General features: G+C 44.4%; 1 protein-coding gene across 1 annotated transcript in view; it reads left to right on the top strand.

Moving 5' to 3' along the window:
- Positions 1-11,759, top strand: part of RAD51B (RAD51 paralog B) — a 607,502-nt gene extending 595,743 nt beyond the window's left edge. Inside the window, exons 10-11 of the mRNA XM_043921041.1 lie at positions 858-936; positions 10,979-11,759. Coding sequence (XP_043776976.1) covers positions 858-936; positions 10,979-10,995 — 96 coding nt within the window. The 3' untranslated portion in view covers positions 10,996-11,759. The remainder of the gene's footprint in view (positions 1-857; positions 937-10,978) is intronic.
- The last annotated feature ends 3,111 nt before the right edge of the window (positions 11,760-14,870 follow it).

The following is a 14,870-nucleotide window of genomic DNA, read 5'->3' as shown; positions in this document are numbered from 1 at the left end:
TTGGTTGGTATGTCAGCCAACTCTCACTGCAGTAATGCTTTGTGACAACTTCAAAATCACAGAGGTGTGCATATAGTCATAATCATTTAACCAATGTGTATGTAGATCTCCTGGGGGTCAGCTATTTAGATTGGACCTAACTGGCCAGCTCTATATCAGGTGTCTCTCATCCTCCTTCTGAGATAACAGATTAGCTTGAACATATTTTTCTCTGGCAGTAGCAGAAGCATAAAAAGAACAAGTGGAGTTCTGTGAGGCTTCTTGAGAGAACTGGCACAATCTATTATTCAATGCAAGTCATGTGGCCAAACCTATGGTCAAGGTCCATGGGAAATACTCTATACCTCCAGTAGGAGGGAAGGTAGTCATGTGGCTAAGGATGTGACTACAGACTTGGTGAAGAGTTGGGGCCAACCAGGCAACCTGCAATGGCTCTGCCTTTAGCAAGTTATTTTGAATATTTGCAGTGATGTTAAATCTCTATCTTTTAGGAGTAGATTTGAATTTTTCAGTAAAATAGCTAAATATATGGATATAGTTAGAGGCTCAGGCTAAATTATCTTTGGGCAGAAAGGTAGCTATTTAAGCATGTGAGATAATGATGAAACTTATAATTAAAACTGGTTCAAGAATATGGCCTTCATTGATAGAATAGTTGGAATTGATGTACAGCCTACCAAGGTGGTCAGTTGTTCGAAGGAATAACACTCATTTGGTTCTAAAATAATTTCAAAGTAAATAAACCTCACAGTTTGTGGTCACATGTTACCACTTTGCTTCTGAGTAGGAAGAGGAGTGAACAGAGGCTCATCTCTATTTCCTTTGACTAATCCTGAGCAAATATGCTTTCTGTGCAGATTCTCATTGCCAAGTCCCCTCTGGCACCCTTCACCGCCTTTGTCTACACCATCGAGAAGGAAGGCCTGGTTCTTCAAGGTAAGATCTTCAGACAAAGCCATTTCTTTCGTCTAATTATGCTCAGCACTGCCCATTGTGGGTGATAATTACTGCTTTGCTCCTGATGGAAGCTCCTTCGGGACAGAATCAAAGGCCAAGAAGAACTGGCCGGTGGTGTTGATCCTGATAAGATAAAAGAGATTGGCAGTTGTGGCAAGAATTTGACAGAGGTCAGGGAGAATTACAGAGTTCCCTAACAGAGTGGGACAACCCAAGAATGAGGGACAAGTCGAGCAGGCTAGGAACTGCAACTCCTCCAGTCCTCTTTGCAGATCCCATGGGGGAAGGGACCCAGCCCTGCCTCAAAGCCTTCTCGCTTGGCCGGGAAGAACCATCTGGGCTGGCAGCCTTTGTCATGGCTCCATGAGCACCACTTCCTTGGCCTCCTTCTGGTTTCTCCATTTCCTCCCTCTGTACTCAAGTCCCGATCAGGGATCAGGCCTTGCAGACCTGCACTTTGTGACAAGGGCCTGAGTTCTGACTCATGGAAGAGCCCCTCAAGGCCACAAGCTGGAACTAATTCAATAAACAGGGGAGAAAGCGGATTGAGGGGCATCATTCCCTGAGGATCAGGGTGGTTAGGAAAGGCGTCATCTGATGGCAGGTCTGCAGAAAACAATGAAGAGGAGCAGGTCACTTCAAACCGCATTGAACTTAGCCCGGAGGGTCAGATGTCCCAGACTGCTTTGTAGATTAAGAAGGGTCCCCACAGAAGTGCTCAGAGTACACATTCGTCCCCCACTGTTGGGCCGGAGGCCTCACCCACAGAGATGCTTGGCGCACGTCTGCTCAGAAACTCCGAGGAGCATATTGTCTTTGCTGTCTGTGGGAGGAATATCTGCCCTTCAGGATTTTATAAGCTGAGTGTTTACCCCAAGTTTGTGGAATAGGGTGAGCCCTTACAGTATCCCCATGGAGACACCTTACACAAAGCTCTAGCAGGACTTCTGGGCAGCCGGCTGGACTGTGCTTCTGACTGAGGAACAGGCTTCAGCCCTCCCTTTCCTTGCCTTCTAAAGTGTCCACTTCTTAATGGACCCAGAAAGCAGCGTGTTTGTTTGGGGTAGCTGAGCTCCACAGCAGGGACTCGGGTCCAGGGGAATTTGGAGTAAGAACTCCTGACCTTTGGCTCTTAGCCTTTGACTTGTGCTATCCAAGTTCCTTGGTAAATATTTTTTTTTACAATTGCAAATATTGTTTTCTGACAAAGAAGCAGAGATTTTAAGACCAGATTAAGCAAAGCAAACAGCAGGCCTCTTTGTTACGGACTGTCTAAGGGTGTATAAGTAATAAGCAATCAGGGAGCCGGACTCGTGTTTACCCTGTGCTGTGTGCCCTTTGGCTTTTCATTTTTAGAGCCTTGCTTAAAAGATTAGAACTCCAGCAAATAGAAAATGTAGACGAAGATTTCAAGAAGTTCTATGCAAGATTACAAGATAATTTCAGGAGGAAAGGAGCCCATTCTGCCCAGACAGTTTGTAGGAGAGCCTTGATATGGTGCCTATATCTTGATCACTGGGCATTTTGGTAAACAACAGTTGAAAGCCTGGTCTTAATTGGATAACTTTGGGATAATATTTGTGGGAGCGAGATTCGCAGAGTTGCCTCTCTGACTCTCATTGCTAAGATCATGATTTTGATGGGAAAGAGGAAGTTGCTTAGGGAAAGTAGAAACTGAAACCACAGTAAATTGGTAGGGGTTAGAAAGCTGCAAAGAAAGACTATTAGAAATAGTTGGAAAATGAGAGAAAGTGGATTACTAAAGGAGGCTGGCCTGGAACCGGGTGTCCAGGAAATAGGAACATTCAGGAAAGTGTCTGATGATGCAAGAATCCCAACCAGTAAATAAAAATGTCTGGGAGACCTCAGAGCCTCACCTGTTTGCTTTTGAAGCCACACCTTCCTCTCTGAGGTTTTCTGGAGGCGGCAGGAACCTTCTGTCCCTATCAGCAGTGCCATTTCATATAAACCTCTGGGCATTCCCTCCCCTCTAGCTATGTGCTCCCAAGGCTTTAAGTAAGCAAAAAGGAGCTCTGATTCTCAGAAAAATGGGGGCCCCTCCTATATCAGACCCACCTTGGATTTCCGTTCCAGCTCTGGTATGTTCTTGAGAAAATCTATGGAATCCTAGTTTTGTCAGCTTGAAAAAGACAATGTTGACCTTGACTCAGTGCTTTGCAAACTGTTTTGTGACTCATCGGTGGGTCATGAAATAAAATTAAGGGAATCACAACCAGCATTGGGGAAAAAAAAAAAAAGAAAGAGAATAGAAAATAACAGATTATATCACATATGTTGTACTGCTTTGTAAAATATTTCTTGTGTGATTGTGTGTGCATGTACACGCATTCTGAGTTTATGTACAGCGGTTGCAGTGCAAAATGTTTTTCTTCATTGGATTGCAGTCATCAGCCTGGGTGATCTCTAAAGGCTTTCCCACTTTACCTTTATCTGATTCTCTGAGGAGATGATGTACTTATCATTCACTTAGCTCAGTAGAGTTGTACCCTTGAGATCTCCACAGCCTGGAAGGTAAAAGCTTATTTTTTCCCCCAGTTTTAACAGATGACTGAGCTAAAAAACACCTGCGCCATTTCCCAGGTTTAAAGCAAAGAAACCTTTGATCCCTGGGTGATAACCTTGGAAAGGTCTCAGAAGTCAAGGCCAAGAAGCTTTTCTCGTGTGAGAGGTTGCTCTGGCATGATAGTCCTGAAGTGGCATGCAGGTTGGCACCCACAGCTGCGGGGAGGTGGGGGCGTGAACAGTCCTTGTCTGAGGGGTGTAGAGACAGAGAGGAGAAGGGCTGGAAGAGTGAGGGCAGTTCCTGGGGTACCAACTAAAGGAGAGCCAGCCGCTGTGGCTCCACTTTCCATCTTTGTAACGGAGCCAGCCTGGGGTGGCAGGAAAAAACAATCCTGGCTTTTGGCGGGGGTGGGGATGAGGGTGAAGGACAGGGCTATTAGTGAACCTGGGAATGATCACTGGGTGCCTTTTATCCCCTTAGCAAGCCCTGAGATTCCTACTAGCCTGCTAACCAGGAGGTTTTACAATACCTGAAGAACTCCTGAGTGCAGAAGCAGAGGGAGGGAGAGAATAAAAGGTGAGGCCCACATTGGATTTACCGGCTCCGCATGCCACGCCCCACCCCGGTTCTCAAGGATTAGGATGCTGAGAACAAGCCAGCCACCAGGGGCCTTTCAGCCTTCCCGCCCCTTTGTTCACAGGAATGGGAGGGACAATACAACGGCAGGCTGGGGAGACTGAGGGGCTTGGTTAGAGATTTCTCAGGCTGCTTTTTGAAACACTTGAAGGAGCCGGTCCATGCTATTGTTGTAGTAAAATAGAAAGCGGAACTATTCTCCTTTCGCAAGGAAAAAAAGAAAGAAAGAAAGAAACCCCCCCACCCCCCCAGCCCAGCATCTTCAGGAGGCTGCTGGGCTCAGGCTGTTACCATGGTAATACTGTGTTGTTCACATCTTCTTTGTCTTCCACTGGTCCAGGATCCTGGTCTCTCCTGGTTGAGCTCAAGACTCTGGAAATACTTGGGCCCCCGGACCCTGGAAATATTTGGGCCCCCAAGGAGAGGGATCTCACAGTCCCCAACTTCCTGATGGTTCAGACTCTGAGAGGGACCAGCTCCCAGCAGAGGAAGAGTTCAGCTGTTTTGTGCTACTCAACTGGGAAAGGTGGAAGGGGGTCAGGGAAGACCCCATTAATCCATTTTTCCTTTTGCTCCCAGAGTTCACCGTGAAGTCCCAGTGCCCACTGAATGGGAAAGCTTAAAGGTTTGACTAGCCCACAGTGAGGCCCAGGGGTGCCAGGACCTAGTGGGGAGGAGAGGGAAAAGCGAGACTTGGCTTTGGGAATTGGCTTGCGTGGAGTGGGTCCACAGAACTGCATGGCTGTGGGTGGGAAGGGAGGGTTGACTGAAATCCAACCTGATCCACATCTGTTCTGGTCATGTCCTCTGCTTCCCCAGTAAGCCCCAAATGATGTGCCACCCAGAGCACAGATGGGGCTCCTGGGCCTCTGTGTCAAGGCCGGGAACAACGATTCTGTCCCTGAAAGCAGCCAGGCTGTTGCTGATGCCACAGGAGGCTAAGGGACAACCCAGAGCCCGAGTTTCCTGGAGCCATCGTGGCTTTCGTGGGTAATAAAGGCCTGCCAACTTGGCAAAGGGGCGATACCCAAGGAGGGGTTGGCCAGGGAAAAGGCAGGAGTGGGCTTGGAGTCTGGGTTGGGGGGAGTGTCCTCCTTAATCACTCTTCCCTGCCCTCTAGTCTCCTTTTACTTAGGGATCTAGGAAGTGTTTGAAAAACAAAACCCAAGTTGTTTTGAACAGGATAGAGGACAATGGTTTAGTTTCTCAATAGGGCAGAATTATGTGCTTTTACATTGTTTTAAAAAAATAAAGATCAGGTCAGGCAGGTTGAATCTTGATTCTGGTGCTGCTTTTATTAGTTTAGTTTGAATAAGCAGCATATACTTTGGGATGGGGAACCTCAGGGGAGCCCAGAGCACCCTGAGATAGGTCCAGAGAAGGTTCTGGAAACAAAGCTAGTTTCCTGTTTTTCCACCTACCCAGTACATAGGGACTCAGACAATAAAAAATGATTTGAGAGCTGGGAAGCTATATGCCTCATCTTCCTTGTAAAGTCAAAAATGGTTGTTTGATTGCTTTTTTGAAGCATACTGGGAAAGACATTAATCTCCTCTGTTTGTTCCCTTGTCACAAAGTTGGGTTAGAGTCTTCCACCCCATTTTATTAGTCACTGAGCCAACTGGATGATTCACTGAAAACTTCTTTGCCCCCAAATACCACCATCTGAGTTCATCAGATTTCAGTTACAATCAGTAACCCATCTAAATGTTTCTGCCCAGTGGACTCAGAGTGACCCAGAAGATTCTCAGTCTGAATCCATCCATCCAGGTATGGAGGTGTCTGCCTGGTAAATATCACCCACACACCTGGCACAGTCTGGCATGCTCTTGGGAGCGTGGCAGAGAGCCCTGGGATTCAGTGAAGCAGAGTGAACTCGCTCTCACAGGGCATGGAGGAGAGGGCCACGGATGCCTGTCTCATTGTCCTGAGCTGCTTCTGCCTGCCGCTCCAAGAGGCGCTTCCCAGGCCCGAAAACACAGGACTGCCATTTGCAGCATTGCCCCTTTTTGCTTCACATCCCCTCCCTCCATGACAGCATCCCACACTGGCCCTCGGCTTTTGGGCCCTTCTTTCACTCTCGCTGCTAGCCTCAAAGACAGATTTTCTTTTTCATGTAGAAAAAATATTTTAAATATGTAACAGTACAGAAAATAGTAAAGCCAAACCCATGACTCTAACATTCAGAATTAACAAATGTTAACTTTTTGTCAGATTTTTTTTTAAGCTGAAATATAGTTGATTTATAGTGTTGTGTTAGTTTCCGGTGTGCAGCAAATTGATATCAGTATATATGTTCTTTTTCAGATTCTTATCCCTTATAGGTTATTACACAATACTGAATAGTTCCCTGTACAATACAGTAGATAACTTGTTTCTCTTTTATATATAGCAGTCTGCATATATCAATCCCAGAGCTTCCTAGGTGGCGCTAGTGGTAAAGAACCTGCCTGCCAATGCAGGAGACATAAGAGATGCAGGTTCAGTCCCTGGGATGGGAAGATCCTCTGGAGGAGGGCATTGCAACCCAGTTCAGTATTCTTGCCTAGGGAATCCCATGTACCGAGGAGCCTGGCAGGCTACGGTCCATAGGGTTGAAAAGAGTTGGACACGACTGATGCAATTTAGCACACACATATGTTAATCCCAAACTTATAATTTCAGATTTTTTTAAAAAAGTATAGGAATATAACCTTACAAAGTTCAAAGCTCTTTTGTACCTATCCCTAGCCAGTTCTCTCTCTTCTCTACATTGCTCCACAGAAGTAGAATCTCTCTAGGGTTTGATATATCTTTCCCCCACTCTGAAAAACTTTTCTACATATACGTGAATCCAAATATCATATTTGCTTTGAGTGCATCCTAAATTTGCATAAATGGTCTGTTGTACACATCATTCCACAACTTGCTTTTTTAACTTAGCATCATGCTTTGTGACATATCTGTGTTAATACACATGGATCATGTTCTTTCAACTTAACTGAGGTGTCCATATCCATTGTATGAATATACATGTTATACATTCCCCTATTGACAGAAATTTTGATTACTTGTTAACTTAATGAATCCTGTTGCACATGTTTCTTGGTATATGCAAGTATGAGAGTTTCTCTAGGTATATATAATTTTTAAAAATGGAATGGCTAGCCAGGGGATGCACATTTTTGTCTTTATTTTCCCAAATTGTTCTTCAAAGAGGTTTACCAATTTATGTTTCCTTTGGAAGTAGTGGACCAATTCCTGTGTAGCTGTGTATAATGATAAGTGCATTGTCATGTTTCCATGAGCAATCTTCTTAGGTATTTTTTATGGCTGCCTCTTTTATCTGCACCACTGGGGTGTAAGCTTTCCATAGCTTCTAGAGGGATTTTCTGCACAGTCATGGGGCTTTCTTTGTGGCTCAGATAGTAAGAATCCGCCTGCAATGTGGGAGACCTGGGTTTGATCCCGTTGTTTGCTGCTGGAGGAGGGCATGGCTACCCACTCCAGTATTCTGGCCTGGAGAATTCCATGGACTGTATAGTCCATAGGGTCCATAGGGTCGCAAAGAGTAGGGCGTGACTGAGGCACTTTCACATGTGCTTTATGCGTATAGTTACATGATTAACTGATAAAAATTATTCTACTCCTCTTAAATTATTCTACTCCTCTATCTCCCAGAAAGGGATCTTTTCATTCCATTCATCTTTATTTTCAGGTGAGATGACTGAGTGCCAGAAAGGTGAAGTGATGCTCACTGCCTCAGAATTGTGTTTGTAGCCATTTCCAACTCATCCTGGGCTCCTATGATTTTTCATAAATCAGAAATGAGTTTGGGCCCCCTTGTCTCCCATCATGGCAGTCCCTGTGACAACTTGCCTCTTGGGCTTCTTAAGCCTCCATTGAGATAGTCTAGACCCATCCTGAATCTTGAATCCTGAAATCCTAAGCTACAATGGATCAGTCACATTGATATTGTGATCCTTCAAGAAATTTCCTTAGTTGGATCATAAATTTGGCTAGGTGGAACCATAACCTAGATTAACAGTGGTGTACAAGGTAGAAGTTGACTGCTTTCTCATGTAGCATTATGGAAGAATGCAGTTCAAAACTGATACAGCAACTCAGCCCCACATATTGGACCAGAGACCCTGGCAATTCTCTTGTTGCTCCAGCATGCCTGGGAGGCTGCCTTCGTTGTCATGATCCAAAATGGCTCACTATCATGTCCTATGTCAAGGTAGTGGGAGTTATGTGGGGCAGAGATTCAATAGGAGGAAAGGGCAGCCCCCTTCCTTAAGGATATTAACAAGAAGTTACACATATTATTTCTGCCAATCTATAGATGTATGGAAAGTAAGGCTGGAAAATGTAGTTGTTAATCTCAGTGGCCATGTGCCCAGCCAAATTTGAGGAGTTCTATTATCATGAGAGAGAGAGGACATGCATATTCAATGATACATTTCTTTCAGAGGAGCATAGTTGCAGAGATTAGGCCCCAGGGTACAATAGTACAGACCCTAAAGCTGGATTTGTTGCATAATGTCCAAATGCAGTATAAATATTGCAGTTTCTCAGAGTTACCTGGAAAACAGTTTGGCTCAGATAAATCTCTTTTCCATTCTTAAAAAAAACAAATGTATGTTTAAAATGGTATCAGGACATTATTTAATAAAGTCTAAAACAGAGTAGTAGAGTATCACAGTCAGTAATGCCACCAAAGATCAACACCCAAAAATCTTGGTTCCTCTTCCAAAACAAAATCTCTGTCAAGCAGAAACTTAGGATGTGTTTTGCTATTGTGCACTATTCAAGAAAAATACTTGAACAAGAGCTAGTGCTTATAGCACAAAGCAGGGTATAAATTTGGTTCCAAAGTCATAGACTAAACACATTTTTTTTCCAAAATGTTTTTTCTGTCTCCACCTTCAAAAAAAAACATGAAACAAAATGTCAGTTTGAATAAGGTTATAGAGGAAAACCTTATTCCAAGGCCTGGACTATGGTTAGAATAGATCTATACTCCTCTTTTGGAACTGGGAAGCCATTTGGCTATCTTTGCAGAGTTAACAATTTGCATCTGTGAAAATGCCCAGGTAATAATACCCAAAGATGTTAAATCAATTCAGGTTGTTGATTTTCTTTGAAAACCTCTTCCAGAAGGACTTGGAGTTCTTTCTGGAATATGACTTAGGCTCCATTTCAGTGAGTTCAGTTAAGCAGGTATTTCTTGAACATCTATTGTGTATAAACCATGGTGCTCAGGAGAGAAAGGCTGATTTTTAAAAAAAAAGTCCCTTATTTTAGTAGTTGACACTCTAAATAGTTAGCTTAAAAACAAAACAGCAAACTGCCACACCTATTATCAAGGCTCAAACAATGGGATCTGAAAAGATAGAGGAAATAAGACTCATTCCATCTAGGATGACTGAGGAAGGTTCCTGAGAGGACATGGGACTTGAACTGGATGTCAGCTCCTGAATACAGATGAAAACGGCATTCCATTGTCTCTTGACAGAGGCCAGTTTCTTTTGCTGTTTGAGGATAGATTTGGGCACGCTGGGGAATGCTGATTAGTGCCGTGTGACTCATGTTGAATCATGCTGACTAATGTGTTCTAAATGGATTGATTCAACAATAAAGGGGACACTGAGAGTCAAGAGTTCAGATCCTGAATTTTATCATGTGATGAAGTGTAAATCACTTAGCCTCAGTACTTCATTTTTTTGTCAATTAAAATGTGCTCCCGATGAGAAGCCAACAAATCACCTTGACTAGAAAGTGCTTTACAGAGCTCAAGGATAACAGAAACGCTTAACAACAATTCCCAGGACAGGCTTATGCAACCTTGGGTTATTCATAGTCCACACAGAATCAGAGCATCCATCACATGCTGCTCCCTAGCCATGTGAAACTTCTATTTCCTCACACATGCCATGAGAACTGACAAACAGCGCACTGCACTCACAAAAACTGACAAACAGAGGAGCTTTTGAAAAACCTTCCTATATACCTACTGGGGTGTCTCTGTTTCTCTACAACAAATGTCGCCGCAGAACTGAGAGCTTGCATTGCACACACAGCTCTTTCTCTCTTTTGACATCTCCGCAGCTAGACTGCTTGAGAACCTGGCCTTCCGTGTCCAGATGTTTACTGAATTCTCAAGGCCCCCCCAAAGGGCCCAAGTTCCTTTGTTGCTCTCCAAATCACTTCCCACAGAGACTGACCGATGTCCTGAAGGAGCCCTTCAATAGGGAGGATAAATGGAGGCAGATGAAGACATGACCCCCTGAGGCTCACCCACGTCCACGCTAACAAAGGGTCTGAGGCACGACCTTGTAAGGAGCATTTTGGTCAGCAGCGTCCCCTCGAGAGGCCAGGTCTCCCCCACAGGGCTATTTTCAATGGCTCCCATCGCAGTGGAAGCCCTAAGCATTTGTTCAGGGCTGGGGTGTGCTAGGTGTAGCACAAAACATCTAAATCATAGCCCCCAGTCTTTGTGAGGGCTTCCTGGCTACAGATGGCAGCTGGCTTTCTCAGGGGAAACCTGGGGGCAGTAGAGGAAGCTGAAGGGGAGCTCCCACTTCTCTGGATGACCTCTTCCCACCCGGCCCAGAAAGGCCCCCTTTTGTTTACAGCTATCGTCAGTCTAGCCAGGGCTGTGGGGCCTTAGCCCACACCTGTGCTGAGTTTCTGGGTGTCTCTGGTTTACGAAGCCATTGACTCCCTGAGTAATAGATAGATAGGTATGCATGTCAGAGGACTGCCACCGGAAGGAGAAGTTTATTTAGACTGCTGGAGAGAAGCTAGTGCATTTCATGACAGTGATGGTTTTTCAAACATTCTTTCTCTCCCTCTCTCTCTCTTTTTTTTTTCCTTTAGACCAACAGAGGCCATAGGGACACTATGACCTTTGTCTCGAGCTGATGGGGGCGTGATTTGTGAAATGAAACAGGACCCGGCTGCTTGGAAGAAGGAAACGGAAGCCAACATAATGGGGATTAATTAGTTGATTGCTGTTGAGATGGTAACAGATTTGCCCCCCCCCACAACCCTTTACCATTGAGCCAGCCATCTCAGACCTAGCAGGGAAGGTGAAGATGAAGAGGCCTTTGTTCAGGTCTCTAGATGCTTGGGGCTCAAGGCTTTGCCGCCATGGGATGGCAACAGCCATAATAATAATTTGCACTTATATAGCACCTTTCAACCAGGCACCTCAAAGCGGTTTAACCACATTAATTAATTAAAGCCCACAATCCCCCTGGGGAGAAGAAGAGGATGACTAACAGGATTTGTAATTACAGGGGGAACATTTCCGAATAAAGTATTGTCCACCAAATAAAAAGAGTAGGTGTAAAGGAATTGGGGTCTCCAAAGAGTAACTGATTCAGAAATGAAGTCTTGGAGGATGGGGAGGCTGAGGGAGGGCATGGGCGTGGGGGTCTGCTCTTGTGTCAGAGGGAGGTCAGTGGGCTCAGAATTCATTGACAGGTTCGGATCCAACTGAGAAGCGGGACACGTATGGTATTAGTGGTATTTGGAAGGTCATTAGCGGTACATGTATTGTGGTGTAAATTCAAGTTTCACTGGTATATTGTATAGAGCCCTGCAGAACAAAGAGTGAGATTCATGCAGTGTTTAATAAAGGATGAAATGATTTCTTTAGATTTAAAGCCTAAGGCTGGGCCAGTCAATGAGCAAATCAATCAATTGGTGACCCATAGGATAATTTAGTCATTTTCAGCAGAAGATCCAGCCTACCCCTTGTACCACATGAGGTTTCCAAATGAAGCGTCAAAGCTGGGGGATTCAGCACCTTCAAAGCCAAGCATCAAATCTTCCCAGCCTTTGACATTGGGACCTCTTTCCCCCAACTTGTTGCTGACACTCAGGCTGTCCTCTATAAAATCATTCTGTATCTGCTTCCCCTTCAGAGGTTTATAAAATGCTTTGGATGCTAGAATCAAGTTTTGTCCTATCTTATGTCTGCCATCAATGCCCAACAGAGTGTTGTACACAAAGTAGGTACCTAATCAGCGAAGAATGGTTAAATGACAAAGTCTTTTAACAAAACTCAGCATTTGTTGAACACATACCAAATGCTAAGGCAAAGCTCAGAAACATAGGTTATGTGTATTATGAGGAATGGAAATGACTCATGTACTCCCAGCTATAATATAAAGTAGAATAAAATAAAGTTGACATTATAGATGTACGCCCAAGTCACAGGCTGAAAGGGCCAAAGGAAGGACATTTTATGCAGCTGGAGTGAATCAAGGAAGATATTCCTGGAGAGCAAACAATGCACTGGGCATTGGAGGGTGAGAAAGATTTTGCTGGACCTGGAAGAGGTGAAGGATACTGAGTTTCCAGACTGTGGTCATCTGTCTCCTGAGCAAGGGGCCTTTGGAGCACTTGTGGTCTTCAATAGAACATTTGTGAAAACCAAGCTGAGTTTTTGCAGCTGATTCATTGTACATTTCCTATGAATTCCTGATGATGAGCTGACTAATTTGAAACAGCCAGGGACTATTCGGGAAGTTGAGAAAGATATTTTGTTCTCTGTAACTATTAATTTGCTCTCTCTGCACTTCCACTGTCCACCAAGAAAGAAAAGCTAAGCAGTTCACACATTAAACAGGGCACTTAGGAATGTCTGAGAAAGGAATGAGGAAAACATATCTCAATCCCAAATGTTAAAGATTAAATAGCTTCCTACTTGAGGTCACTCTTTTCTTTTTCTTTTCAATTTTTGACTGCGCAGGGTCTTCATTGCTACGTGCAGGCTTTCCCTGGTTGCAGTGAGTAGGGGCTACTCTCTAGTTGTGGTGTGCGGGCTTCTCACTTGAATGACTTCTTTTGTTGTGGAGCATGGGATCTAGGTGCAGGGGCTTTAGTAGATGTGTGCATGGGCTTAGTTGCCCCGTGGTATATGGGATCTTAGTTTCCAGATCAGGAATTGAACCCATGTCCCCTCCATTGGCAGGTGAATTCTTAACCACTGGACCACTAGGGAAGTCTGAGGCCTTTTTTTTGACCCCAGAAAACAGTAGGACAGTGCTGTCTGCTCAGTGATTGACAGACAAACCAATCCCTGTGCTCTCCTGCTCCAGCGTCCACCAGGACTTTCATCACAAACTAAGCTGCCAGGAAAGGACCTAAGCACTATCTTTGAATTGTGCCAACACTCAGTGTTGCTATGTGTGTCTCACACACACACACTGTAGTTGCATCCGCTTATCTTACCACCTCACAGTCTCACATGGTAGGACTTTACGTCATTCCTTCTTCAGAGATGAGGAATGAGGCAGGAAAAGTTGTCTCTTGCTAGAACGTGATGGAATGTAGATTTGAACCCTGGCAGTCTTGCTTCTTCCCCTCTTCCCCCTCACCCCTGTACTCTTTCTGTTCATATCTGTTACAACCTTTCTTAGTCACCCTCACTAACATACTCAGCACAATCCCATACACATAGTAGGAATTCAGTGAATATTTTCCAAATGAAAGAATTATCAGAGCAGTACTGGTAGTTGGATCTTCTAGTAGAAGTGACTGCAGAGAATATGGTAGAGGATCTATCACTGCCTTCTTCTCTTTTTATTAAAAATGGGGGGGCATGCATAGGAAAGCTGCCCCAGGGAATATTCACAAGGAAGAAGACACAGGTGGCACTCCTGAGCTGAAAAGCTGCCAAACTGGTACCACTCATGGAATGCTAGTGAAGCATCTTGTATTATTAATTACTTTTATTGAACTTGGATATAATGCAGTAATTTCTTGGGGTGTATGTACCTACACATATACATACCTATACATATGTAAGGCAAAGTCCAACTTTTGTCTTCCTAAGTGTGCTAGCATCCTCCCTGCTCTGTTGATGTGCTGTAGTCCTGGTGAAGATTCAGAAGTGTGTGGTCCCTATCAGCCCATGGAGTAAAACACTTTTGAATTAACCCAAAAGTGCCAAACTCTGTGCCTCGTGTCTTTTAGTTTTTGATGTTGTGAACAAATGCCGGAGATGGGATTGTAGAAGTTTGTCCTGCAAAACCAGGATTGCCAAATAAGAATCCTGGAAATTGGCAATGAGGATTAGGTGATGGAGGAGAGGGGAATGAAAGTAAGAGGAAGTCAAAAATATCAGATTCTGACCTAAAAGAGCATGGTCTTAGAACCACTTGGGAGTGTCATTTTTTCCCTAAGCTTTGGTTTTAATACTATCGCCATCACTTTTGTCTGATGGCTGTGAAAGGATATATATTATATTCCGTTACAGAATTCAGCAGAGGCCACTTTTGCTCAGATGGAGGGGAACAGTTCATCACTCCTCTCAGATGAATAACCTAAGTGGGAGAGAAAGCACATGGCCTACTTCTCTGATTCAGGGAAGGTGGGATTCAGATGTAGCACAAGTGCTCCAGAACTCTGAACAGAACCTGGAGGAGAGAAGACCAATCAATAGGGGGCCTAAGTCAGGACAGACTTGCTTTTGTTGCTGAAAGCAACTCCCTGAAATCTCAGTGACTTAAAACCACATCTATGCATATCTGAGAGACCCTCCCTGGAGGCTGTCCTCTGTGTGATGATTCAGTACTTCAATTCAGTATCAACATGCGTTTCACATTTGCCAATGAGGGGAGGTGTTGTATACTAGCAATTAAGTGCCTCTTCCAAGAAACAACACATAATCACTTCTTTCATGGCCAAGTAATCATGCATCCACCCATCCCCAACTCCAAGGAGCTGGAAACCTCGACTGTATTGGGAAGGAAAGGAG

This window comes from Cervus elaphus, chromosome 12, assembly GCF_910594005.1.
Source record: "Cervus elaphus chromosome 12, mCerEla1.1, whole genome shotgun sequence".
NCBI lineage: Eukaryota > Metazoa > Chordata > Mammalia > Artiodactyla > Cervidae > Cervus > Cervus elaphus.
The sequence above is the reverse complement of the archived record's forward strand: the minus strand, read 5'-3'. Positions and strand labels throughout refer to the sequence as shown.